At 43.8% G+C, this 27,019-nt stretch overlaps 4 protein-coding genes across 9 annotated transcripts in view; 2 read left to right on the forward strand and 2 right to left on the reverse strand.

Moving 5' to 3' along the window:
• The window catches only part of cwc27 (CWC27 spliceosome associated cyclophilin), a 28,676-nt gene extending 16,861 nt beyond the window's left edge, over positions 1-11,815 (reverse strand). For both annotated transcript variants that reach the window (XM_068706480.1, XM_068706479.1), the window contains exons 1-10: positions 11,606-11,815; positions 11,301-11,397; positions 10,749-10,861; positions 10,442-10,585; positions 10,176-10,274; positions 9,983-10,086; positions 9,569-9,638; positions 9,390-9,469; positions 9,274-9,310; positions 8,969-9,138 (exon numbers count right to left, since the gene is read on the reverse strand). In XM_068706480.1, the coding sequence (XP_068562581.1) occupies positions 8,969-9,138; positions 9,274-9,310; positions 9,390-9,469; positions 9,569-9,638; positions 9,983-10,086; positions 10,176-10,274; positions 10,442-10,585; positions 10,749-10,861; positions 11,301-11,397; positions 11,606-11,647 (956 nt within the window). In that variant the 5' untranslated portion in view covers positions 11,648-11,815. The remainder of the gene's footprint in view (positions 1-8,968; positions 9,139-9,273; positions 9,311-9,389; positions 9,470-9,568; positions 9,639-9,982; positions 10,087-10,175; positions 10,275-10,441; positions 10,586-10,748; positions 10,862-11,300; positions 11,398-11,605) is intronic.
• A 613-nt stretch (positions 11,816-12,428) lies between these two features.
• ppwd1 (peptidylprolyl isomerase domain and WD repeat containing 1) lies at positions 12,429-16,470 on the forward strand. Its single transcript, XM_068706481.1, has 11 exons — positions 12,429-12,602; positions 12,723-12,825; positions 12,989-13,092; positions 13,212-13,332; positions 13,425-13,872; positions 13,972-14,162; positions 14,660-14,849; positions 14,978-15,159; positions 15,257-15,338; positions 15,425-15,607; positions 16,249-16,470. The coding sequence occupies exons 1-11, from the start codon at positions 12,470-12,472 to the stop codon at positions 16,390-16,392; spliced, it is 1,881 nt and encodes a 626-aa protein (XP_068562582.1). The 5' UTR covers positions 12,429-12,469; the 3' UTR covers positions 16,393-16,470.
• A 76-nt stretch (positions 16,471-16,546) lies between these two features.
• On the reverse strand, positions 16,547-21,473 carry trim23 (tripartite motif containing 23). The gene is made up of 11 exons (XM_068706483.1): positions 21,339-21,473; positions 20,515-20,677; positions 20,235-20,356; positions 19,860-20,138; positions 19,596-19,778; positions 19,285-19,500; positions 19,062-19,196; positions 18,844-18,973; positions 18,635-18,745; positions 18,394-18,518; positions 16,547-17,958 (listed from the first exon to the last, which is right to left on the reverse strand). The coding sequence occupies exons 1-11, from the start codon at positions 21,435-21,437 to the stop codon at positions 17,779-17,781; spliced, it is 1,743 nt and encodes a 580-aa protein (XP_068562584.1). The 5' UTR covers positions 21,438-21,473; the 3' UTR covers positions 16,547-17,778.
• A 431-nt stretch (positions 21,474-21,904) lies between these two features.
• On the forward strand, positions 21,905-26,777 carry mzt2b (mitotic spindle organizing protein 2B). 5 transcript variants are annotated; one of them, XM_068706486.1, is made up of 5 exons: positions 21,905-22,134; positions 22,243-22,431; positions 22,516-22,682; positions 24,548-24,682; positions 25,821-26,777. In XM_068706486.1, the coding sequence occupies exons 2-5, from the start codon at positions 22,256-22,258 to the stop codon at positions 25,967-25,969; spliced, it is 627 nt and encodes a 208-aa protein (XP_068562587.1). In that variant the 5' UTR covers positions 21,905-22,134; positions 22,243-22,255; the 3' UTR covers positions 25,970-26,777. The 5 variants fall into 5 exon arrangements, with proteins under 5 accessions (XP_068562587.1, XP_068562585.1, XP_068562586.1 ...); XM_068706484.1 differs by having other exon boundaries at positions 21,906-22,134; positions 24,545-24,682; XM_068706485.1 differs by having other exon boundaries at positions 21,906-22,134; positions 24,545-24,682; positions 25,824-26,777.
• Positions 26,778-27,019: the final 242 nt, after the last annotated feature.

Here is a 27,019-nt window from a genome sequence, read left to right on the forward strand (position 1 = left end):
TCTTCAATGATCTGCTTGCATTTGAGAGTGAAAGACAAAGTAAATGTGCACATTGTTGACGTTGATCACGGTCCAAATCCTCCGGTCCGTGTCTTAACCCCGTCGTCCTAGACGTGCACCGCTGTCTGGAAGTGTTTCCAGCGAGCGAGTGCCCCATATGGGGCGGACACGCTGCAGTGGGCCGGAGACGTGTAAACCCGGCACTTCCAAAACATACACAACCCCCGCTGCCAAGAACTGGATTATCTCAAGCAGCTTTTTCTGCACAACAGCAGCGGCGAATGATTTCTTGATCTCTGCAACCTTTCCCCGAGAACGCGGCGGGTTGTGACCGATGACAAGAGACAGGTGCAGCCAATTATTAAGAGAGTGACGCAGCGTCGGGGGGGTACGGCCACTTTGGTCGGGATAATTAGAGTCTGATGTCCCGTTTGAGTTACACTCTCCACACAGGGCTAGAAGGCCGCTGTCTTTAAGACGAACCAAATCCAGAAACAGTACGATGGAGAACTGCAACGATGAGTCTAGTTTGATCATCAAGTAATCGTTTTTCTCATTTCTTAAGCAAAACCTCCAAATATTCTCTGGTTGCATCTTCTCCAAAGTCACGATGTCCCGCTATTTTCGGCTTTATGTCATTGTAACCAGAATCTCTTTAGGCTTTTTTGGGACAAAACTAAACATTTGAAGAAGTCGTCTCTGGGTCAGTGGATCATTTTACAGTGATTAAAGGAGAAAAGAAGCAGAAGAATGAGTAGAAGGATCGTTGGTAGCAGGAAAGCAAACACTTTCTTGCTTTACAGGGCTCTACAAGACAAGTAACAATGTGTGATGATAACTTCCTATTATTGCTTATCGACTCTAAGGGGAATCCTTTCATGGCAGAATGATTTCTGTTGTGTACGGATGAATGACTCAGAAGATGTTGTAATTAAAAACTAACTAAATTATAAAGCTCAAATCATTAGTTGGTCAACAGAAAATGCTACTAAGATAACCGATTAATCATTTCAGTCATTCTTTCAGACACAAACTCATTGGTTCCACCTTCTCAAATGTCAATAATTGCTGGTTTCCTTTTATGATATTAATTTGTATTAATATCCTTTCGATTATCTATTGTTTGATTAGACAAATATTCCAACTGGGACTCTAAAAAAGCTCTAGGATTTGTACTATTTTCTGAGATTTAACACCAAATGTTTAAGAAATCGGCAGATTAATTGAAAGTAATCACTAGTTATTGAAGTTGTGGGATTATTTCATACACTCGCACACAAACTTCTAGTCACAGTAATTCAGCCATACCTGCAAACTCATAAGAGGTGAAAAAGGTGACACGCACCCGAAACCCTGTCGGGGGGTGCGGGGGGGCATGCTCCCCCGAGAGAATTTTGTTTTAAATATGAGCTTTAAAATGTAGCATTCTGGTGTATTCTGAGAAGAAAATTAAGTGATCATTTACTTCAACAAAAAACTAATTTATTATTCAGTTATTAATCAGTATTTCGGCTCTAGTTGAACCGCTGGATAGTTAGTTATCTTTTTTTTTTTCAATCAATGTTATTATTATTAATATTAACCTTTATTTAGACAAAATCCAATGTTTTACTAACAAAATGTAGTCATATAAAAACAAAGATAGCAAGATTAGTGAGAACCATCGCCTATACAAAAAAAAGTGATTAGTTTTCATTGAACCCTGTTACTGTATGACTTAATATTAATGGACATCTGTTACTGTATGACTTATTAATGGACTTCTACTGTTACTGTATGACTTATTAATGGACTTCTACTGTTACTGTATGACTTAATATTAATGGACTTCTACTGTTACTGTATGACTTATTAATGGACTTCTACTGTTACTGTATGACTTATTAATGGACTTCTACTGTTACTGTATGACTTAATATTAATGGACTTCTACTGTTACTGTATGACTTATTAATGGACTTCTACTGTTACTGTATGACTTATTAATGGACTTCTACTGTTACTGTATGACTTAAAATTAATGGACTTCTACTGTTACTGTATGACTTAATATTAATGGACTTTTACTGTTACTGTATGACTTAATATTAATGGACATCTACTGTTACTGTATGACTTATTAATGGACTTCTACTGTTACTGTATGACTTAATATTAATGGACATCTACTGTTACTGTATGACTTATTAATGGACTTCTACTGTTACTGTATGACTTATTAATGGACTTCTACTGTTACTGTATGACTTAATATTAATGGACTTCAACTGTTACTGTATGACTTATTAATGGACTTCTACTGTTACTGTATGACTTAAAATTAATGGACTTCTACTGTTACTGTATGACTTATTATTAATGGACTTCTACTGTTACTGTATGACTTATTAATGGACTTCTACTGTTACTGTATGACTTATTAATGGACTTCTACTGTTACTGTATGACTTAATATTAATGGACTTCTACTGTTACTGTATGACTTAATATTAATGGACTTCTACTGTTACTGTATGACTTATTATTAATGGACTTCTACTGTTACTGTATGACTTATTATTAATGGACTTCTACTGTTACTGTATGACTTAATATTAATGGACTTCTACTGTTACTGTAAAGCTGTTAGAATTGTGGCCTATCTTCTATTTGTAATTAATATGCATTCAATCCAGTTCAATTATTTAAATTCAAATGATAATCTACTCTGGCTAAGGTATCTTATCAAGAGTAAAATAATAGCTGTGATCTATACACACCTCTGCATTAGCAACCCGCTGAAATGAAGCTACAGGCTCCTTAACACTCTCTCTCATTACTTCAGGGCCCTTGGGAGCAACTGCAGTTGGGACTGTTGGGACTGGAAGTACACTGGCTGTGGTCACTACAGTGAACAGAGTCTGGCAGTGTGATGAGAGGGCAAGAGAGCCCTTGTTGTATGGGTGATGTTTTGTCAGACTGTGAGAGGTTTAAACCTTCAAGCTACATAATTCCTAAGAAATAATCATCCTGAAAGTGCTTTTTGTGTGTGTGCCATCTTCATTTACTCTTAACCAGTAACATATATACTGATATTTACACATCTGAACAAATCTCACAAGTGTTCCCGTTATTATAACATCGAAATTATTAAAATAGACCTTGTAGTTGCAGAAATATACTCTTTTTAGTATGGGTATGCAATTTTCGAGCAGAGGCCTAAAAATAGGGCTAGGGTTCAAGATTAAACTCTTTGACCACATGATCTCATCAGTATCTGGAGTTAAAAATAAACAACCTGCAACCAGACAGTCACAGTAATTCAGCTATTACTTTAATGACATACTGTGAACACGACATCATGTGGATAGTCTTCATGCCAATTCTTGATTTTTTTAAGCTCTCTATAAAGTTCTGTATTATTAATGCATGCTGCCACACACTGTCTACCCTCTGTGTGATAACAAGCGGTAATAAAAGTACCAGGATGTGCAGTTATCTTCAGCGTGAGCTGCAGCCCGAGTTAGCCGGGCCTCACACTGCGTCCCTCAGCCATATGGAAGCGGTTTGCCTCCCCAGTCATGCCCCGCCGGGCTCAACAAAAGCGGAGACTACCACATACGCTGCTTTTAGGGACTTCATTCAGTGTAAAGTGTCCTTTTATAAAAAAGAGGCCTCCTTCAAACACAGACTCGATCAATAGCAACATAAAAGAAGTGTCAGACTGGGAGCATGAAGGCGTGTAACCAGTAACACCAACAGCACCAAACATCAGCACGTTGAGACAAACTCCGCATGAATAGGATCCGTGTTGATCGATCGTGACTCATCGTTTAACTCGGTGCAGGTACGACGTCATTTGGCAGCTCGCCCCTTGAATGTGAACAAGTCCGAGCGTTTTTTTTTGCAATCATGAAACACTGCAGTGGAATATCATCTGGCTGCAGCGACGCAAGAGACTTCTTTAGTTTAGAGTTCAGGGAGACTCTTTAAATTCAAGGTTGTCTCAGACAAAAGATACAATCAGGGTTGTAAATGTTCCATTTCATTTTATTTTTTTCCATTCATTTTGCACAATTCAAACAATAAAATGAATTAAAAGCAACGATAAACGGGCCCTCGCATTCTCCCGCACGCCAGTGGGACTCCGGCCTGCGCGGCCGAGAACTTCCGCGACCGCGAGTCCGACGTTTTTTTCCGTCCGACGCTGGAAATGAGGCTTTGCAAATATTCCACCGCTTCCTATATCCGCTGCGTGGCGCTGATCTAGATCCAATAATGATCCGGAGCAAATTTGGTAGCAATCGGACTCAGCGTGTAGGAGGAGTTCGCAAAAATATGTTTTTCACAAAATTCAAAATGGCGGAATATCTAAGTAGGTGGAGTCTAGGGGTCTGAGAGGCTTTTTTGTAGAGCTACTGGAGCTGGACATGCGTGTCGAATTTCAAGTAAATCGGACATACTGGCCGAGGGGCATCGCTGGTTCAACTTCTAGGGGGCGCAACAAAGACATTTTTTTTTTTTACACACAAATATGCAACCTATATCAGATGGCTATTTTCACCAAGCCTGACAAGTGTGCAAAATTTGGTGAGTTTGAGTATGGCAAGTCCCCCAAATGTGCGCCCGATGTACTATGTGTATTGAAATCTCAATAGGGCCTTCGTGGCCCGATGTCGGTCGCTCGGGCCCTAAAAATAAACAATCATAACAGAGATAAATGAATATCACAGTGCAGAAAGAGGCAGAAAGCCAACTGGGCTCTTATTTGAAGCCTCCACCCCTTAAATGAGGCCTGAGTGTGCCCCCCCTCATCCCTCACCCCCCCCCCACACACACACACACACACACACACACACACACACACACACACACACACTACATTAAATGCAAACTACAAAAGTCCTGCATCCGTAAACTCAGAAATTTGAGAAAGAGCGTCTGCTTTTAACAAACTCTTCTCTCTCTTCTTTGAGTAGATAGCGGTTGGTGTTCCTCTGGTTGCAGAGCAGCTCACAGCTCACAGCTCACAGCTCACGGTGGGAGAGCGGAGCTCGCCCTGCAACAATGCCCCCTTTGTCCCGGACCAACACTGTACCTACCAGCCTGCTCTTTGATTCCCTGCCAAGACAAACCACTGTGTTGGGTTACAGTTCTTGTAGCAAAACAATCTGCGCTTGTGTTTAATATACTTCAGTCTGCCTGCATTGGGCTGGCTGTCAGTCACACACACACACACACACGCACACACACACGCACACATGCGCGCGCACACACACACACACACACACACACACACACACACACAAATGACTGCGCTCCTTATCCCATTAGCGCTAATGAGAGCAGGGTATGTTGATGGCTACCTGTTAGGAGGATATGGAGGAGAGATAATCGGCATCAAAAGAGAGATGAAAGGTAAATCTCTCGTTCTCGCACTAACGTCGTCTCACACACCATCGCCTTCATTTCACTCACACCGCCGGCCTCACACAGACGCACTGTTTGCTTCTACATCAGCAAGTAATTTGGTTGGAGCGCCAACATTCCTGTTTCAAATAGCAGGTCCACTGATGCCGGTTGTTGGAGTTTGATTTATCCTAATAGCACCATCAACTATATACATTCAGGGCCATGAGTATTTGGACTATGACACAATTTTTCTAATTTTGCTTATTTACACAACCCCAGTGGATTTGAAACTAATCAGTCAATATGTGGTTGAAGTGTAGACTTTCAGCTTTAATTCAATGTCTAAAACAAAAAACTCACAATGACCGTTTAGAAATTACAGCCACTTTTACACAGCCACCCACATTTTCAGCGCACATATTGACTGATTAGTTTCAGATCCATTGGAGTTGTGTAAAAAGGCAAAATTAGAAAAGTTGTGTCACAGTCCAAAAACTCATGGTCCTGACTGTTTAAATATATCTAAATGTTTATAACTCACATATATGAAAACCCAGTGGCGTGCCGTCCGTTTTATACCTGGGCCTTCTGTGCCGTCCTACTACAGTTGAACCACCTCCTAATAACCTCATTATGACGCCACAGCTACGGGTTATTATTTGTTTTGGTGGAAAAACCGCATATTCACATAACACTGCAACCTTTGACAAGTGAAATAAAACACCTAAAACACTAACTGCAGATTGCAGATACATGAGTAATGGATGCTGTGTGCAAATAGTGACACAGTGGCAGTAAGATTTCCTCCTGTGAACGGCATAGTGAGACTGGAGGATCCTACAAGGCAGCAGCTGGGACGATGGTGAAATGAATCATGGAAGCTATGAATCATGGAAGTCTTCGCTGGGGCACTGAAAGGGAGATCTCAAGAATCAAGAGAATCAAGAAGCGCCGGGGGAAACAGTTTTTAACATACAGGAGAGTTTTGGCAACCACACTGCTACTCGTTATCATACCCACACACATGACAGTAAGACACCTGTCATTTGATTCAAGTTCAAGCCACACTATATAAGACTATGTGAGAACAGTCATTTTCTAGAGAATGGCTGATAACAGTCACACGACATTTTGGCAAACCATTTCCAGGAGGTTTTGAAGAACTTCTGCTTGGACCGGAGCCTGGGTGGATCAGTCTGCATCTCAGAACACCCAGTGGCCACTAAATTCAAAAAGGTAAGCAGAGCCTTTATTTCTGCTAATTCTGATCGTGTCTGATTTAGTGTAGAACATAGCAGGGGTATGTCAAACTCATCTTCACTCTGGGCCACATCAGCATCACGGCTGCCCTCAACCCAGACGAGAAGGCCCTTTTAAAAGTTGTTCTAGCAACGCCGACAGCGCTCAAAGTTGAAGACCACCATGGCTGAAGGCCCCGGGTTCAATTGGAGCAGCAACCAGCTCTACGGTGACCCATCTCAAGACCATGTATAGGGGAACCAGGGCAATAATACCAGGCCTCAGGTGCACCCTGTCAATACAGCAGGGATGGGACCAGGCATAGGATACACACATCAAGGACCCTACCATGCAGGTCCAACTGTCAACTCATGGCACCAGATGGAGAAAAGCGTCATCCCTACCAATGACACATTTCACCAGTACATCGCACCGGACCCAAGGGAGCAAGACTGGGTGATGCCTCAACCAGGACCTTCAGGCCTCGCAGCAGCTCTCCAGGGAGACCCCATCGCAGAAGTCCTCCTACCACCAATGACCCCACCACGATCCTCCTTCCTGCACTATCTGCTTCAGGATAATGGATCGGACCTGCAACCCCTTTCACCGAGCACCCTTTCTCTACTGGATCTTCAGGGAGATGAGTCGTCAGTCAGCGCTGGCTCAACTAAAACAATACAAACTACAACTGGCTGAGGTGACCAGCACCAGGAACAGCTACACCCGCCAACTGCGCCTCCAAAGGCAGCACCTTGCAACCTATCGGCGACTGTGCAGCATCGCAGGTATTAAACCAGAATCCCCAATCGGCCCCGGCACGACACAACACGGTCCAGAGAGCTACAACTGAGCTTAGTGTGTGTGTGTGTGTGTGTGTGTGTGTGTGTGTGTGTGTGTGTGTGTGTGTGTGTGTATAAACAGAGCTGGAAGATAACGTGGACGTCAATGACACCGGGACAGGAGAGACACTGGAGCTGCAATTAATGGTTTAGTTTTCAGGGACCAAGTAGGAGAATCGAACACTTTTTAAAGGCGTATCGATGTTTGGAGCCTCGGTAGCCGATTGTTTACAACGCACACCACCTAACCTCAACGTCCCGGGTTCCATTCCTGCCTTTGTTGCAGGACGCAATGTCCCACTCCGTCTCTTTCCCCCCAATTTCCAGTCTGCTTCTACGCTCTCAGCTGTCTGATAAAAGCGAACAATGCTCCCCAAAAAATCTTCAAGCCGTGGTTTAACACATGAAGTCTGGTTTACTCATCACACAGAGTGCTACTCGGCCCGTGACAACAGGTACAAACCGGAGGTGTGAGGTTTGAAAGAAGTAGATGTCTAATTAAAGATGCGATTGAGTTGCATTGTGGGAAATGTAGGATCCGGTGTTTCTGGAGCTTGACTCATAGCAGGGGCTAAAAGTCAGGATATCTCCGCCTCTGCTGCTTCCATTCTGACCGTTCTTTTTAGGAATCTGTCTCCTTAGAGTCCTTTGAGTTTAAAGTTACAATCTCTATATACTACTACAGTACTACAAATGCAAGCTGCTTTCAATCATATTGTGTTACCTCATTAATAGATAGTGACTCAACAGACATTTATAATCTTTGAGATTATTATGGTGGAGTATTCCTTTACCATGGCAGCAAACGCGTGTATGCTGTTGATAATATTTGGTGACTAACAATGAGATTCAGTATCAGTAAATGTTGTGATTGTGACATCTAGACAAACTCTTACATCAACAAGGTTCTTTAAAAGGTTTTTGAATTTCAATTTTACAGTTTGACTGTAAAAAAAAAAAAAGTGCTACATTTGAGTGAAGCAGATGTTTCATTTTGAATTCTAAACGGTCAATCGATTTGGAAATTCAACCACGGCTTAATGAAGTAAAGCAGCAGACAAAAAGTAACTGTTTTGGAGGGATTTGCTGTTGCAGTAGTTAATACATCTTTAGTGGTTTTATTGTTCTAAACTCAGGGACATCATTTATTGGGTTGCACAACTACTGCAGCTGCAGTAATGTTGAGCTGAAACCATTAGTTGATCCACAAACTATCTTTTATTTTCTTTTTTCTAATAGTCTATCTCAGTGTTATAAATACACATATTTGAAGCTCTGGTCCCATAAAGTTTGTATCTGACTGTATTCATTAAACAGGAGAGAGTCGTCTGTAGTGGTTCTTCGCTCTTCCTCTGTTTTACACAGCTCAACGGCTCCACCTGCAGGTTGTTACGCTTTATTACAAGCAGAACAACGACTTCCTGATGAGCGCTGAACAAAGTAATCCTGCAGACTGTTTGTGACTCACAGCTGCCATCTGTTAGCGTTTCTACTCGTACCTGCGGCTGCTCTTCTTCTCTTGCTGATCCTCCTCCGGCATGTTCTCTGCCTCTCTGTATTTCTTCAGCTTGTTGCTGATGAGCTCCCTCCTCTTCGCTCTCTCATCAGAGTCGTACTCTTCGTCTGCATCCGCGTCGTCTTCGACGTCGCCGTCGGCCGCATCGTCTGTCTGGAGGAAACAACATGGAGACATTTACATCAATCATCATCATCATCATCATCATCATCATCATCATCATCATCAACCAGAGGAAAGAGACTCGGAGGAACTTTGTTCTGGAGCGAACTTTAGTGTCCGACTCACCTCGGCTGTGTCTCCTGGTGTCTTCTTCTTCTTCTTCCTGGGAGAGGAACAAGGATTATGAATGGAGGAGAAAGCGTTTATTGTATGAATATTAATAAATCAGTAATTGTACCTACTTGTTTACCGCTGGAACAGAGCTCAGCCTGGGATCATCTTTCAGGAGGTCGTGGCTGCTTTTGCTTTTCCCCTTCAGCGTCTGAAGAAACAAACAGGGGTAAGAGACTCATTTTATTTTTACATATTTTTGCAATTTTTTTAATTGGCCAGCAGAGAGATGAGTTCTGTGCTTCAGTACCTGGCTCACTTGATTCACCATCTCCTCCTCCTCTTCAGCTTCTTCTCCAAAAGATAACAGACTGAAGTTCCTGCAAACATCAACACACTGTTTGCACCGAAGCATCGAGAACAACAACACAAGTTATCATTCAAAGATGAGTTCCAGCTCGGGAACCCGATGACGCTGATGGTTATATGTAGCAACAGAAGAAGAATCAGAAGCAAAGAACAGAAGAAGAAGAAGAAAGATCATAATATCTACTTAGATCTGATTTGATAACTGGAAATCTAACACTGTACAACTTTATAAAGTCACATTATGGTCCATTGATTGATAAATTAATTAATTAATGAAAGTAAAAGATAAAATCAAATAAACAAAACCTCTTCAAAATAAACAAGAATCAGAGAGCGATGAGGTCTGATCTCTCACTTTGTGGCCTTTGACTGTGACTTCTTTCCTTCCTCTTTATCCTTTTCCTTCTTGCCTTTCCTTGTTTCACGAGGTATAATGTCATCAAACGGAGAGTGAAGCACCTGGAAGAGACAAAAGGTTTTTGCACTCATTACTCAACAGTTGTCAAGCCGGTAAAAAAAGTAGTAGAAGAAGAAGAAGAAGAAAATACCTCTGCAGTTTTGATCTTGTGGGGATTCAAAGGCCTTTCGTCGTTGTCACATTCGACCTCTGCCAGTCTGAGCATATTGTAGACTGTGTCTCCTGTGACCTGCAGCGTGCATTGTGGGAAAAAAAACCCAACTTTGATAACTTGATAACAGTAACAGGGACGATTACGCTGATCTGGGTCCATGCATGTGGGAAGCTTTTAAAGTCTTTTGTCAGATATCTGAGATGGAGATATGAATGTAAATTACTGCAGTTCTTCGGACTCACCTTTCCGAATATGGTGTGTTTGTTGTTCAGCTCGTCTGCGCGTCCCAAGGTGAAGAAAAACTGACTGCCGTTATCATGAGGGCCAGCGTTAGCCATCGCAACCAAACCTCTCCGGTTGAAGCGCAGTCTGGAGTGAAATTCATCCTAAAAGTTTAAAAAAGAAGCGGGTATCCCACGGTGAGTTATCATCAACGTCGGCTACATTCTCTAAATGCTTGATTGGTGCGTACAGGTTAGCATGTTAACGAGTCCTCACTCATGATGCCGTTAGTGTTCACAGAATAATGAAGTAGAGAAGCAGACTGACCTTAAATGGACGACCGTAGACGGACTCTCCACCTGTTCCCGTTCCCGTGGGATCTCCCCCCTGAACAATGAACTCACGCACCACCCGGTGAAACATGGTTCCATCGTAGTAACCTAGAGGACAGAGAAATATAAGGGAACGTTTTTTATTGTACATTTATGGACAATTTCTTACTCATACTTCCTGGAAAAAAACCTATGTAATTTGATAGAAAATACAAGAAAAGCAGTCAGTGCACAGTCGGCCATTTGTCTGCACGCTTAAAAGTCAACATACACAGATAATGAAGTGTTTCATGAAATAAAATATGAATTATTTTGGCTGCAATGTAAAGTGTGTAACCAAAAGACAACATATTAATCAAAAAAAATGATGTTGGCACCATCATACCAGAAAAACCTGAAGATACTCCAGAATAGTTAGTCAACAACAAACATGTACAAAAGCAAACCTCTCCAAACTGAAGGGATTGTTTTGGGGTGACTGATGTTCTGGACTTCATCTTCTTCATGTTTGTTTTTAGGAGCTCTGCACCGTGTTCTGAATTCTTACCTTCCATGGACAACTGCACAAAGTTCCTGCATGCTTTAGGAGCCTCCTTGGACCACAACTCGATGTCAATGTCGCCTGCTGAGGTCTTCAACAGCACCTGAGAAAAGAGCACAAAGTGGGGACATTTAAATAAGGAATTATAACCACATTAACACATTTATATAGCGAGTAAAACTAACAACGCCTTCAATTATTGATGATCAACGTTACAAAGTCTTAAAGTGAAGTAAAAAGTGAAGTTTGTGGTTCAAAATTGCACTTAAAAGGATCAAATTGAAGTTAAGATAGACAAAAGTCGCGCTCACCTTTCCATTTGACGGTGGCTCTTGGATGTAAATATTACTCATTTTGATGCCGAGGTTTTGTCGTTAAAGCAAGGAAATAGTATTTCACACCGTCTGATCCTTTACCATATAACAAACCGTTGTGTAAACCGATAGATTATGTTTCTATAACTCGCTTTCTTTAATGACCAATATTATGCTTCTTAACTAGAGCCATATCGGCCATACATGTGAGCTTGTTGTTTACTTCCGAGTGCGTGGGGGGGATCATATATAAATAGATTGTTTAATTATTTTTTTCTTCGTAAATCAAAATTTAAATCAGTAAATTATTTTTTATGTTAAAGGTAATGAATAATAAAGTCACGTAAATATAAATCTGAAAATGTACTAGTGGCAGAACGATCCCAAGCATAATTGTAGACACCCCCCCTAATGTTGACTTTTGGTTTGACCCAAGTGTTCCACGACAACACACCCTCAGAAACATAGGAGTACTTTAGTTCCACTGCAGTTGAAATACTTCAAGATTAATAACAGCTAAAACCTGATACAGATGTGATGTAATACGTATTAGACTGTTGTTGTTGTTGTTGTTGTTGTTGTTGTTGGAACAACACTAATTTATGTTGGGACCGGTAGAAATAAGCGTAGACGTTGCTGCTGTTGTGTAGCGCACGTCCCAAATTCATTTCTTAATAAAAAAAAAAAAGAAAAATATTTTTTTTTTCTCCAAAATAAATAGTTAACCTAATTAATCTAATATTTTGCTGTTTTTTTTATATAGTTTGCCTGAAAACCAGTTAGAAATATTTCAGAAGTCGAGGCGCAGAACGAAACGGAAGTACCGTAATCCAGGAGGGACAACACTGAAGATTGGCAGCAATGGCGGCGGCTGAAAACAATGTGGAACTTAAGCGAAAAGCCGAAGACGACCAGGATGAAGAAGGGAAAGGAGAAGACGACGAGTGGGTCGGACCCATGCCAAGCGAAGCAACCACGGTCAAGAAAAGAAAAGGTTCGTCTCCGGTAGTCAGATACCTCCATCCATGTTTGGTTCATACGTGACTACCTGCTAAACAATGCTAACCATGCTAACCAAACTCCCGCTAACTGTTGTGTTTGTTATTCTCCTCAGTCCTCGAGTATGAGCGTGTTTATCTGGACAACCTCCCCTCAGCTGCGATGTATGAACGGAGCTACATGCACAGAGACGTTATCACACAGATAGTTTGTTCCAAGTAAGTGGTGTCAAAATAAACCTCACCATAGAGCTCTATTGTCTCACAATAAACCTCACCATAGAGCTCTATGAGACAGCTTTATGACTATTACATCTAAACATATTTAAGCAAGTTTACATTTTATTTATTTGACGTTATTTCTATTCTTTTCTCTTCTCAGAACAGACTTCATTATCACGGCCAGCCAGGATGGCCACATCAAGTTTTGGAAGAAGAAGGAAGATGAGGGGATAGAGTTCGTCAAACACTTTCGTAGCCATCTTGGTATGCATTCAGTTCATAGCACTGGCTCTCCTGCAGTGCGTTTTAGTGTTTGCTCTTTGCATTGTACCCTCAAATATAACGGTGAGTACTGACTTTGTGTTTTTTGGTGTTTTCTGCAGGTGTGATAGAAAGCATTGCAGTCAGCGCTGAAGGAGCTCTTCTCTGTTCTGTCGGCGACGATCAGGCCATGAAAGTATTCGACGTCGTCAACTTTGACATGATCAACATGCTGAAGTTGGGGTGAGTTGTTATTACAGAGTTATTGTATTTGTAAGGACAGAAAACATCTTTTTGACTAATGTAACATGATTTATTTTCTTCCTTCTGTGTAGCTTTCAACCGGGCCAGTCTGAGTGGATCTACAACCCCGGGGATGCCATTTCCGCGGTGGCGTGCTCGGAAAAATCCACGGGGAAGATCTTCGTCTACGACGGACGGGGAGGCAACGAGCCGCTCCACGTCTTCGACAAGATGCACTCCTCGCCGCTGGCCCAAATCCGCCTGAACCCCAAATTTAGAGTCATCGTCTCTGCCGACAAAGCCGGGATGCTGGAATACTGGACCGGCCTCCGGAATGAATTCAGGTTTCCCAAGTATGTGCATTGGGAATACAAAACTGGCACGGACTTGTATGAATTTGCGAAACACAAAACGTATCCCACCAGCCTCGCCTTTTCTTCTGATGGGAAGAAGATGGCCACCATTGCCTCCGACAGGAAAGTCCGGATCTTCCGCTTCCTCACGGGAAAACTGATGAGAGTGTTCGACGAGTCGTTAACTGTGAGTTCAGCCTCCAAAACTAGATATAACTTCTAACCATTGATGTACCATTTATCTATGATGGTTGTGATGCTAATCACAGCTGCTTCGTCCTCCCAGATGTTCACAGAGTTGCAGCAGATGAGGCAGCAGCTGCCCGACATGGAGTTCGGGAGGCGGATGGCGGTGGAGAGAGAGCTGGAGAAGGTGGACGGCATCCGACTCACCAACATCATCTTTGACGAGACCGGACACTTCGTGCTCTACGGGACGATGCTGGGCATCAAAGTCATCAACGTGGAAACCAACAGGTACCATGTCATGGGCTTCTTATTCCTAGAAGCAAAATAAAGATGCAACAATATTGAATCAACTGAGTCCTGCTTTCACTTTCATTTAGAGTTGCATTCATGATAATTAGGAACTTTTTGCATCTAAATAAGGCTGAAAATAATGTTCTTCTTCGCCTGAATTCAGTGTATTTAATAGACAGTTTATTACTCTTCTGCCTCAGTAGAGTTTATGCGCAGTGGCATGACTGCTTCCCGCAAAAAGTGAGGCCAAAACATCTGGATCTCCCCCTGGTGGCTGGCTGTTAGTTTAAGAAGTGCTTGAGTTGATAGGTTTTCTATGAGCAGAGCAGTTTAAACATTCATATTTCACGTTCATGTAGATGTGAGAAGCCACAGTCGTGATTAATATTGGATTAATTGTGCGTTCCCACCTTTAAAGACTTGTGATCCGTCTGTCCCACTACCTCGATGTGAAGTCTCCTGTTGAGGTCAAATACCAGATCAATGTTCCCCAGGTGTGTGCGGATCCTCGGGAAGCTGGAGAACATCCGTGTGGTGCAGCTGGGTCTGTTCCAGGGCGTTGCTAAGGCCATGCACGTGGCTCCCACCGTGGAGATGAAGGCCTCCGACAACCCCGCCTTAGACAACGTGGAACAGGACCCCACCATCTTCTGCACCGCGTTCAAGAAGAACCGCTTCTACATGGTGAGAGAACACGCCGTTCACGTTTCAGATGTGTAACAGGATGAAATGAAAGGAAGGCGGTTATTCTAGTTAGCGCTACTCCTATCTGTCTTAATTCTCATTGTTGTTGTTTTCCCTCCTAACTTCAGTTCTCAAAGAGAGAACCCGAGGACACAAAGAGCGCCGACTCGGACAGAGACATCTTCAACGAGAAGCCCTCGAAGGAGGAGGTGATGGCCGCCACGCAGGCCGAGGGCCCCAAGAGAGTGTCTGACAGCGCCATCATCCACACCACCATGGGAGACATCCACATCAAGCTCTTCCCCGTAGAGTACGGTCTGGAGAACATTGTGTCTTTGTTCAGAAGTCTCCTCACACTTTTATTAGATACAAACACTGCTTTGCTCTTTGTTTTTTGTTTTTTTTAGATGCCCCAAAACTGTGGAGAACTTCTGCGTTCACAGCAGGAACGGCTACTTCAACGGCCACATATTCCACCGAGTGATCAAGGTCCGGTTCTCTTTGACTCGTCCACCGATCCGACTCCACTCCGCGCCGAGCCGGGTCTAAACCCTCTTGTCTTTGTCGTCGTGCAGGGTTTCATGATCCAGACGGGAGACCCCACGGGTACGGGCATGGGGGGGGAGAGCATCTGGGGGGGAGAGTTCGAGGACGAGTTCCACGCCACGCTGAGGCACGACCGCCCGTACACACTCAGCATGGCCAACGGGGGCGCCGGCACCAACGGATCCCAGTTCTTCATCACCGTCGTACCGACTGTAAGTCCTTCATGCAGTACTGTAGATATGAAGCTACAGCTAGTTAGCTTAGCATAAAGTCTCTAAACGGGGAAGCGGCTGGTCTGGTTCTGTCTTAAAGTTAAAAATAATCAACCTACCAGACTGTAGACCAGTATCCTCTCAGAGCGTTAACACACTCTGTGAATGAGACGCTTTTAAGAGACTTTTTAGAGGACTAGTCCATAAAAAGGCTGCAAAAGAGGAGAAACCCTTGCAGTATTAATATCTAGCCACCGTACATATTTAATATGTTTGCAGTTTTTTGTTAGTTTTAATGTCTTAAAATGGAGAGGACCTGGTGAGGAATTAAATGGGTTCCAAGCTCATTTCTCGATGTTTTATAAATAGATCAGGACATTCTGTTGCCTCACTGATAAATGATTTAATTGATGAGGACTGAAGGACTCTCACGCTCACAATAGTCATGAACTAAAGGCTTCGACTGAGTTTAAAATCCATCAGAGAAGCAGCCTGAAAGAGAACAGATGTTATTTTCTACCTCGTCGTTGTTCTCCAGCAGCGTCTCCCTCAGCGTCTCCCTCCCTAAATATCACACTTAAAGCTGCCGTGACGTTTAACAGACGGTGTCGTTAATAACTCCTCGTGTTTCGTCTCCTCAGCCGTGGCTCGACAACAAGCACACGGTGTTTGGAAGGTGCATTAAAGGCATGGAGGCGGTCCAGAGGATCTCCAACCTCAAAGTGAACCCCAAGACCGACAAACCGTACGAAGACATCAGCATCATCAACATCACCGTGAAGTGATCGCGCCTCTTCTTCGTGTCCTTGTACAGCGATTGTTTGTTTTTTTACCAGAATGAGATATTAAAGAATGTTTGTGGAGCGAGACGTCAGTAGGAATTATTTGGAGTTTAATAATAATCTAATAAATTGGAAGAAGAAGCAGCAGCCAGACAAATCAGGTCAGTTGGTTTATTTTACAGCAACAACATTATGAATAATTTACAAAAGCCGTTTAAAGTCCACTGTAACAAAGGTTTCGATGCGCGTTGTGCTTCTACGTCTCAAAAAAACAAATGTTTTCACAAACTATGTGGAAAGGCTTTTCACACGTGCATTTTTTTATTTTTTTTTATTAGTATTTTTATACATAGATACATGTAAACATTACATAGCAATGAATAAAGATGAAGTCAAATAATGGGTCCTTAATAACAAGACAAGTGTCAGTGTTTAGGCTTAAAGTTTCACATTACGTCATTACTGAAGGCTGTTTAAAGGTGTTCCATCTCCTGAACACAAACAAACAAACAAACAGGACATGGGAGATAAATTGGAATATTTAGTTTTTGCGGAGAGATTAATCCTCAGTCTAGGAAACAGCAGGTAGTTCATTTCCTCCCAAATAAAAGCGTGTAGTGAGGAAGCAAACGAGCATCAGAGGCTCCACAGAAAGAACGGAGGCAGAGTCGGTGCATAAAATAAAACAAAAAAGTAACGTTCCCGCTCATAAATAAGGTTTGTTCTGTAACAGAAAACTCTACCGGTGCGCCATTTCAAGACCAGCTGTGGCATTAAATAGGTTCACATAAACAACACATAACTCAAAGAGCCGGTGAAACATCGACCGCTCACATCAGATGAAGGCGAAGCCAAAGAGTGAACGTTTGACCGTCGGGTTTCTGTCCCGTCTAAAACACTGAACGCAGCTTAAAGGAGGTTATTTCTCAGGATTATATGAGGCGTTGTCCGAGTATACTGAACCAACAGAAGGTACAGAAATGATACTAACACTACACTAGAGACTACTCTGCTTTTAGTTAAGGTTACCGTCGCACATGGAGGTGGTTCTGATGAATACCGTGAGATAGGAAGTACGGAGGGAGCGTTTTGAACGTTTTACTGTCGGCTGGCTATAGACGATCAAAGAGGTTAGAACAAAGAAAAGCTAATGAGTTAAGCTGCCTCAGACATGAGGTTGAAGTCTTAACTCGTGGTTTATTTCTCAGAGGTTTTTGTAGTTTTCCTTATTCTGGATTCGGTGACGTTACAGAAAGTATTTACATCTTTGTTCTCTCTGCCCTCATTGGTGCACAGAGAAGGAAAAGATGAGGCTTAAAGCCGCAGTCTTAAAAAGGTAATACCAGGTTAAGGGAGAAGCGGTGAGACGGGTTGGTTTTTTTTAAACGGTTAGGCGACGTCCAGGACGCCGGCGGCCACCAGCTGCCTGGAGAGCCAGTCCAGCCCCTCGTGGAGGCCCATCCCACTGCGGGCGTCACAGCCCTGGATGTGCCAGCTCCTCCCGCAGCACAGCTTGTGGAGGCTCAGCAGCTCCGTCATCTCCTCCACGGACACGACGCCGGGAACGTCCTGCAGAGAGAGAGAGACACACACACACACACACACACACACACACACACACACACACACACACACACACACACACACACACACACACACACACACACACACACACACACACACACCGATCAGCAACTCTGAGCTCAAGATAACGGATCTACTTTATCAGCCGAGAACTCAGATTCAGACCCAACAGCTGAGATGACTAAAGACAACAAGGGCTAAGAAATAAAGGTCAGGAAAGATGTGAAAAAAATAGGTGTGTATATATAAAATATATATGTATATGAAAAGCATTCATGAAAATATTTAGTGCGTTACATTTGATGTTTTTCATTCAAAGCCTGTTTTGTTATTTATCGTTTATTCCTCTGACTGAAGTTTGTGTATTTTACAGACATTAATGATACAGTGCGTCTACATTTACAGATGTTCTTTCAGTACCTGTTTGTTTGCAAAGATGAGCAACAAGGCGTCTCTGAGCTCCTTCTCCGTCAGTAGTTTGGCAAGCTCACTGTGAGCCTCCATCAGTCGGTCCCTGTGACAGCTGTCGATCACAAACACCACCGCTGCACAGAGACGAGAGACGAGGAGATTTAACGGGTTAAAGTGTCGCTTTTTTTTTTTTTTTTAAAGCTAATTATCTCAGTGAACAAAAGGATCTCTTCAAAGTGGCCGACTGTACCTTGGGTGTTCAGGTAATAGTGCTTCCAGAGAGGTCTCAGCTTATGTTTTCCACCCACGTCCCAGATGGTGAATTTCAAATTCTTATATTCAACTGTCTCCACATTGAAACCTGTGGAGGAAAAAAAGCAGATTAAAAACAGGCTTTATGTAGAAGAGGAGCTTTCTTATTCTCGTGGCTTCATTATAAAGTGTATTAAATGAATCTACCGATGGTCGGGATGGGCTGCATGAACTCGTCTTGTTTCAGCTTGAAGAGGATCGTGGTTTTTCCCGCCCCGTCCAGCCCGAGAGTCACGACGCGGATCTCCATCTTCGGACCGATGTGGACCCGGTTGTCCTGAAAAACCAGAGCACGTTGTTCCAATGTTACATCCTGGAACAAACCTCCCGGGGAGCGCGCTACACGAGTGGGCGGCGGTGCGTACCTTAGTGAAGGTGACGGGGATGCCGGCGTCCAGCTGAATGTGATCCGCCAGCTCCGTGAACTGGTGCTGCTGCTTCTGAAGCGTCTCCAGCAAACAGTTGATCTCCTGCTTCGCCAGCACGACTCTGCAGTCGTCCTACAACCGGACAGAGGCGACACGTCACCGTATCGCACGTGCATCAGCCCCGATACTGGAAAACCAGTTCCGTGTTCAGGTGTCCTACCTGTTGCAGTGTTTTCTCGCAGTGCATGCAGGCGGTGGAGACCTGCGACAGCAGGATGGTCATGTCCTCCTGCTGCTGCCTCAGCCAGATCAGCCTCTCCCTGACGTGAGCGTCCACCACGCTCAGCGCCATCTCCTCCTGCCGGCACAGAGTCTCGTGGAGGTCCGCGAAGTACGCCCGGACGCAGGACCGAGCGCTCTCTGCCGTGCCGGGGACCTGGAGAAGACATGGAGGGGGGAGGACGTCAACGCCGGGGGAGGGGGAAGAAAAAGCGCTCTTTTTTTTTTTTTTTACATGAAAGTCCTGCTTACGTGCTCGGTGTGCGCCATGCCGACGCCGTCCTCCACTATCTGCTCCCCGCCTTCTATCTGCTGCACGATGCCCACCAGCTTCCTCGAGTACTCGGACACTTCGTCTGTGAAGGTGCGGATGCAGTGGGCCATGTCCAGAATGGACGCACGGATCTGATTCGCTTCAGTCTCGAGAACAGCGTGCTGAAAAGAAAGAACATATAAGGACCACGTGAGCTTGTCCTCTTTGGATTGAGGGTCTCTAACACGCGGACCGTAGCTCACCTTGTGTCCCTGGTGCTTGCCGTACTCCTTGCACACGCAGCACATGAGCGGCCCCGACTGACAGACCTCCTCCAGGCAGACGAACTCGATGGCGTGGACCTGATGCTGGTGGCACAGGGTCTTCTCGTGCGGCTTGTCGGCCAGCGGCACCCGGCGGTGTTTGGCCAGCGTGCGGGTGGAGTGGGTGAGCTGGGAGCACTCGGCACACAGGTGGGTGGCGCACACGGTGCAGTACACGGAGGCCGTGTGGCTCTCGTCCTCGTCGCACCGGATTATACACTAGTTAGGGGGAAAAAAAGGGGGGAGAGTGGTGAGCGAGAGGTGCAGCAGGTGTGATCGGAGACGTGTCCATCGGGTAAATGTCGGTTGGCTTACTTCTCCCATTCCTTTCAGGGCGTCCTCCGTCATCCCCGACTGGTTGCTCGCTCCATTCTGGAGTCGCTCCAGGAGTTCAAGCAGAGCAAAGTTCTTCTTCAGACCCCAGACTCCAGAATCACCTACAAAGATGTGTCGAAGAAGAAGAAGAAAACACAAAAATAAGGTGAGAAGAGTTCCAACCTCAAAACAGAGAAACACCAACTTCAATATGTCCTGAAGCAGCAGATACTGGTTCACGTCATCCTTTTTAACTGGCAACAGATGTTTTCAGACTCACCCAGCTCGGTGACCTGTCTGTCGAAGGGGCAGCGGACCGCCCGGCCGTGGAGGGGCAGCCGGGTGAGGCAGTCGTGGCACACGGTGTGACCACAGAGGAGGAGACGAGGGACCTTATCCCCCTGGAGAGAGAAGACGTCCTCACACACTCCACACTCCAGCACCTGTGGGTGAACACACACACACACACACACACACACACACTTATTGATTTCCACACACATCTTTTGACGGTAACTGTTGCAGAAAGGGAAGACATTTTAATTGGCTGGCACTGATTTCACAATTCATGGGAGTTAACTTAGAGGGATGCTCTTCAAGGAGAGTCAAGTAGATTAAGAGTCACTGGATACTCATAGCATTTCAGATAATTAACCCTTCTGATTTCTAGCTGGTGATCTTAAAACAAATGCTATGTTTACATTTGTTAAACGTAATTCAGAGAGCAGATTCTACCGCGCACGCACGCTGCGCATCGTGTCACTGCCACTCAGAGAAGCTGCAGTCGACCTAAATGGCAACCTAAAGCTAGCGACGCCAGCTAATTGTTAGCATGCTGGAAGCACAAATATTGGGTGTTTTTTTGCACGAATATAATAAAGGCTAATCATGAAATAAATTAGTAATACGTATGCACGTAGCTCTTATAGAATCCAGCTGACTGTTTGGCATCCCCAAAGTGACGCCAACGCAGCAGCATTCACCCAAAATCAGAAGCCACGAAGAAGAAGAGGCTGCTGTCGAGCCTTTCGTGCAAACAACAACACAAATAAATCACTCCTAACGTAACGCATCTGTGGATGTTTTAGTGACAATATTCACGACCTTCACCGAGCCTCCATGAGCTCCCCTCCCGTGTCGGATACAGGGCTCCATCGTCGCTACGGCGCCCTGCTTGTTTATTCCTGCTGCGGCAGCGGCCATTCTTGGACGACAGCACAGAGGGCTGAGCAGGTGCGAGAGGACAATCCCGCTAGTACTTCCGGTTTCGCTCGGTGAGCCAAACGATGCCGTTTTTTCGTCTTTGGCGTTTTGTTTTCCCGTAGGAACCCAATGTACTGATCCTTATTGTGTCCTAAATTAAATTGTATTGATACTATGCCGATAATTTTACGTACATATTGTACTATAAACTTTTTTATTATTATTTTATTTATAATTATTATTTTAAAGTATTTTATTTATTTTGGGAATTCAAAAACAACATTTTCATAAATGTGAAGGTTTAAAGAGAAAAACATTTTCACTTTTTGATTTAAACGTTTTTAGTTCACGTAAAGATACAAACTGTAATTTAAGATTTAATAAAGTGATTGTACTAGAAACTTTACGACGCCATCTACATCCTGCTTTGAAGCGCATGCGCAGTGCCACAAAGTAATATTTTTATTGACTATTTAGCTGACTCATATCGAAATACTGTTCCCACCACTGATGCAAAGACATCACTGTACGGTTATATCGGATTAATACACCGTAAAAAATATATTTGTGCCGACTACAAGTACCAACGGACAACACGGTTTGTCTAATGTTAGTGACGTCATTACAGCGCGCCTCGCCTTGGCACTAGCGAGAAAAGACTGTTGTGGCGAATGAGACTCTTAACCCTAGTTTAACGGTAGGTGTTTTATATTTTAACTAAAATAATTGTTGAGCTTGTTTTTATTACATATTAATTCACCTTAATTTATTGTCATTCATCTCTCCCATCCACGTCCAACTGAAGTATCCGCCCACTGATGTCTCAACAACCGCAGCAGACGTTGCCCTCCGCCCCAGACTCCCCCGCGCTGGTGGTCACCAGTAACGTGCAGAAATATGCCATCAAGAAGAAGAAAGTCCTCAGTGCTGAAGAAGCTGAGCTGTTTGAGCTAACTCAGGCTGCGGGCATCACTGTGGACCAAGAGGTCTTCAAGTAAGAGTCACAGAACCTGCAGGAACATGTGGATACGGATCCTAGTTTTTACATTCTTGTCCTCCTCTTCTTTCCCCTCATCAGGATCATAGTGGACCTGTTAAAGATGAACGTGGCTCCTCAGGCGGTCTTCCAGACTCTGAAGGCGATGTGTGCGGGTCAGAGGGTCGCCGAAGGCTGCAGTGTTGGGGAGTCTTCAACCGCCTCCCACGCCGCCTCCGGCACCACCACAGCACCAACAGAGGCCAGAGGTCAGTGTCTGCAGAGGGATCAGTGAGAGTCTTCATGGTCCAGGGTGCAGGTGTACGCTGGTGCAAGACTAGCATGGCAGTGAGGGAGATCGGCCCACACAGTCCGGACTGAGCAGAGGTCTAACAGGCCTTTAACACAGCAAAGCACATGCGTCACTGGTACCATTAAAGTAGTGTTCTCTTCAGGTGTCTCAGTCTGCACTATACCAGGAAACAGAAGCAGCTAAATGGAATTCGCCCATCGTTCATTTGATTATTTCGTTGCACAACATGAGACTAAAAGCTTTTTGATCTAGTGTTAAATATTACCTACAAACAGACAATTAGGATTTTCTACAAAATGCAGTGATTGGTGGTTAAAAGCTAAGGGCCAATCCGCTCTCTGATCAGGTGACAGCCAGGCGTTTCCCATCATGCCTTGGATCTTGCAGCTTCGGTCTCGCAAGGTCATCGTTGCCCAAGTGTGCATGACGTCAGAGCAAGTAGAGAGCATGTGTGCATAAAGTCTCTTTCCCAATGTAAGTCTATGGGAAGATGGCTCAATGGCATCACATGATGGACCCGGAATTTGGGGGCTTGGTCCGGATTAAGTCGGACGCAAATCTACCCAGCATGCATTGTGCGGCGACTTCCGGTGATCAGTTCTCCGCAGGCCTGGCTCATCTTGAACGAGCCTCCTGTGCACAGTGTATAGAGTTAGTACGTAGTATGAAACATGCAAACTAATTCCTGCTAACGATCCCACAGTGCAATGTGTTGGATTTTATAGATGTGAACATTTTGCGACTCCACACGTATCAATTAAGGCACAAAACGATGATTCATAATGGTGTCGGTTGTATAGGGAGATGTGAGTGAGGAAGGTTTACACGCTCTGACTGGATGGGTTTTGTCTTTTAATATGTATTTTTGGCTCTGCGCTGTACCAACGTTTTCAATAAACCCACTGCAGAGCCCTCCTGTACTAAGTCGTGTACGTCCCACGCCAGTTTGTAATGTTTCCAGTCAGGCTGTTTTCTATTGCTCCTCTGTATCAGTTAACAATAGCTTGGGGAACACGAGAATTTGGCCTTCAAAGGTGCTGTTTATGAGCTTTTCTTTTCACCAGGATGGATTTGTGTCGGTTAAATTCACACACAGCCAAAGCGTCACAGGAATGGAAAAATTTCATTATATTTTTCTGCAACAACAAGGAGAAATGTCTGCAGTGAAAAATGTTTGGTCTTATACTTTTTGGGAATATACTAAATGTGATATGTAATATTTCCTTTTATTTGGCTAAATTAAGCGTTCTGCAAATCGCCCTTTACTTCCCCCGTCAAGTAATCCCTGTTGGTTGTCTCAAAGGTTAGAATCAGTGGGAATAAATAACACAAACTGTAGCAAATGGAAACAACTCTGCTTCCTGACACCACGGTATTTAGTGCTGGAGAGAGTTTGTGTCTGCGGATCACTTTTCTACAGAGTGAAAAGAGCTCAAGGTCTGTAAAGTTCAGGCTCACAGCTTTTCATAACAAAGTGTAGAAAAGGCAACGACTTGAAGAGGTTTTTAAAATGTTGTTTATTCACCTTTACCTCTTCAGTTTGCTCTCCTTATTCTTCCTCTGCTCTTTGCTTCTCACTTCCCTTCTCGAGCATGTGAAATATTCACATTCCTTCACTTAAGTACCGAACACACTGTAGTCCTAATTCCCCCCCCCCCCCCCACACCTTCACTCCACCCCAAAGTGAGGTTTTCCACCTCACTCTGGAGGTGAACTGAAGGCGGAGGATAAAGATGTAGATGGTCATGTGTGCATGTCACGCTGCTTTCTAATTTCCTTTTCTATCCCCCATTGAATTGTGCTTCCTGTTTACTGAAGAAGAGGACTCTTTGGTTTCTGGAAAGAGCCCTAAGCCTTCTGCAGCCGCCCCCTCAGCGTCTGGCTCCAGGGCCACACGAGTCAACACTAAGATTGTGGTCTACGGCCCCCAAGACGCTAGCTCTCCTCACTCTCAAGGTCCCCCCACCTGCTGCACCTTGTCCTCCACCTCCATCTGTCTTTTTATATCTAAAAGGGTTGCGTAAACCTCACTGCATGGACCGGGATTTGTGTGTGTGTGTGTGTGTGTGTGTGTGTGTGTGTGTGTGTGTGTGTGTGTGTGTGTGTGTGTGTGTGTGTGTGTGTGTGTGTGTGTGTGTGTGTGTGTGTGTGTGTGTGTGTGTGTGTGTGTGTGTGTGTGTGCATGCATGCATGCATGCATGTGGATTAGAAAGATATAACCTGTTAAATGCACAATTTATTATTAAGGAGCTAGAACGTTAATAAGTCATCCTGACGTTGTGAGATGCTTTTCTTCTTTAATAGGGATTAAATAGAAATTAATTCACATTAGGAAATATATTTTTATTTTCATAAATTAATTTTGAATCGATTAAAAAAAAATCCAGAAATAATTTATTGTGCTTATGGTCTTATGGTTCCTTCAAACGGCTCGATCTTCAATGACAGCAGGACAAATATTGGACTGAATAGTAGAACTTAAACTGTCCTGAGGATGAAGATGTGGACTTTAAATACGCCCTGTTGAGACAGTGTGCTGCATAACAAATTATTAATGATAAGAATAAGAATTAAAAATGTCATTTATAGAACACTTTACATGAGTCAAAACGACCATATAAGACTACAAATATACAACAGACATTATTTGCACATTTGAAGCGGTTCTGAAAAGGCGACTTTTTGTCGTCTCCGCTCTAAATTCTACCAGACTGCGTTTGAACACATCATGATAGTGTTAGCCCCAATATTCATTTTTACTGAACAGAGCTTGAACGCATCACGATGTAACTCAATGCAACCTCTGAACGTTATGTAGCCCAGCAGGACTGTGCTGTGCTTTAAGTCTCTGGAGACACACTGAATTTTCACAGTAAAAGCCCTTTTTGGTTCCTGTTATAATCAACAATGCAGTGTTGATGTGCAGTGCTGTAAAGCTTATTTAAAAGAAGGTACGGAATTGGAACAGTTTTTTTGTCTGTATGTGAAATGTATTCCTTCATTTCCATCGTCCACGTTGTGAACCAACGACCACAGTGACTCAGAGCTCCTCTGCTTTCCTTAAACTCGTCCTTGTTTCCTCTCTTCGTGTCAGCAGTGCGCAGTAAAGCCGGAGCGAGTCACAGCGAGAAGAGCAGAGAGGCCTCCAGCCAGCGAGTGCAGCGGCAGCCGAGCGCCACCAGAGGGCAGAAGACCAAGAGCTCCGGCAGCAGCAGCTCCTCCTCTCAGATCAACTCCACGTGAGGTCAACGCCAGACCTTCTGTACATAGTTCCAACATTGAAGTTGTGTTTTACTGTGGGCTGTGTTTGTGAAGGGGTGGTTCACCGTTTTTTTTGTTTGTTAGCGCTGCTTACAGCTCTTGAAAAGTAACATTTCAACATATCAACAGTCTCTCCAGGAACAAGGTCCAGATAACGCTGAATCAGGGGTCCTCAGAGTCAAACACTTGTTTACATTTTGGCTAACTGGCCCCATGAAAAGTGTGCCCAATTCTAGCTGTTAGAGGTTGCAGTGTAGCCATGAATGTACAGACAACCGTCACTGGATTACTTTGTCGTTGAGGAGAACTTAAAAACATTCTGAAGTTCAGGAGTTCTTTTTTTAGAGATTGATCAGAGATAACGACGTCCTCGGAGAGTGTGAGTCCTCTAGAAGCACGTCTGTGTGGTGAGATATCAGCGCTGAGGGTTCTGAAGTAGCTTCATCACCTTTCACCTCATGATTAAAAGAGTGCTGCAGGAACGAGACCTGAAACCCAGATCCCTCGTCTGGAGTCTGTGTTTTCGGTTACATGTCTGAGGTTAAACTTGAGCTGAAGAGACAGACGCTGATGCTGAGAGAAAGTATTTTTAGTTTATTCGGTGAACCAATCCTTTAAAGTTCTGACGTAATGTAAGAAACCCCCGTCTGCTCAGATGTTACTGTCAGTGAGGAAAAGAATTAAACATATTCTAACATATTTAGATTTTCTACTGGAACTGTCTGTATTCAATGTGCAACTTTTTTTATATATATATACTGATTAATCTCAAATAAATCCAATAACAACATACCTCCCTCCTTTTTTTTTTATTGCAAATTGTTTTGTTCGGGAAGCAACAATCTGATTCCTCACTCCCTGTTTTTAGGTTTAAATACCTCCTCCACACATATGAAGCATTACATACAGACATATAAAATACTCAGTTATCTATGAACATGCAACAGATTTTAAAAGCTCTTGACGCTGGACTGAAGATACCTCTTCCTTCCTTTTGAATCCCTGACACTTGTTTCGTCAGAACTGTCTTTA

The sequence above is a fragment of the Cebidichthys violaceus genome, unplaced genomic scaffold (assembly GCF_023349555.1).
Source record: "Cebidichthys violaceus isolate CVI_PGR_0920_01 unplaced genomic scaffold, fCebVio1.0.p SCAF_12, whole genome shotgun sequence".
In the NCBI taxonomy this organism is placed as follows: Eukaryota; Metazoa; Chordata; class Actinopteri; order Perciformes; family Stichaeidae; genus Cebidichthys; species Cebidichthys violaceus.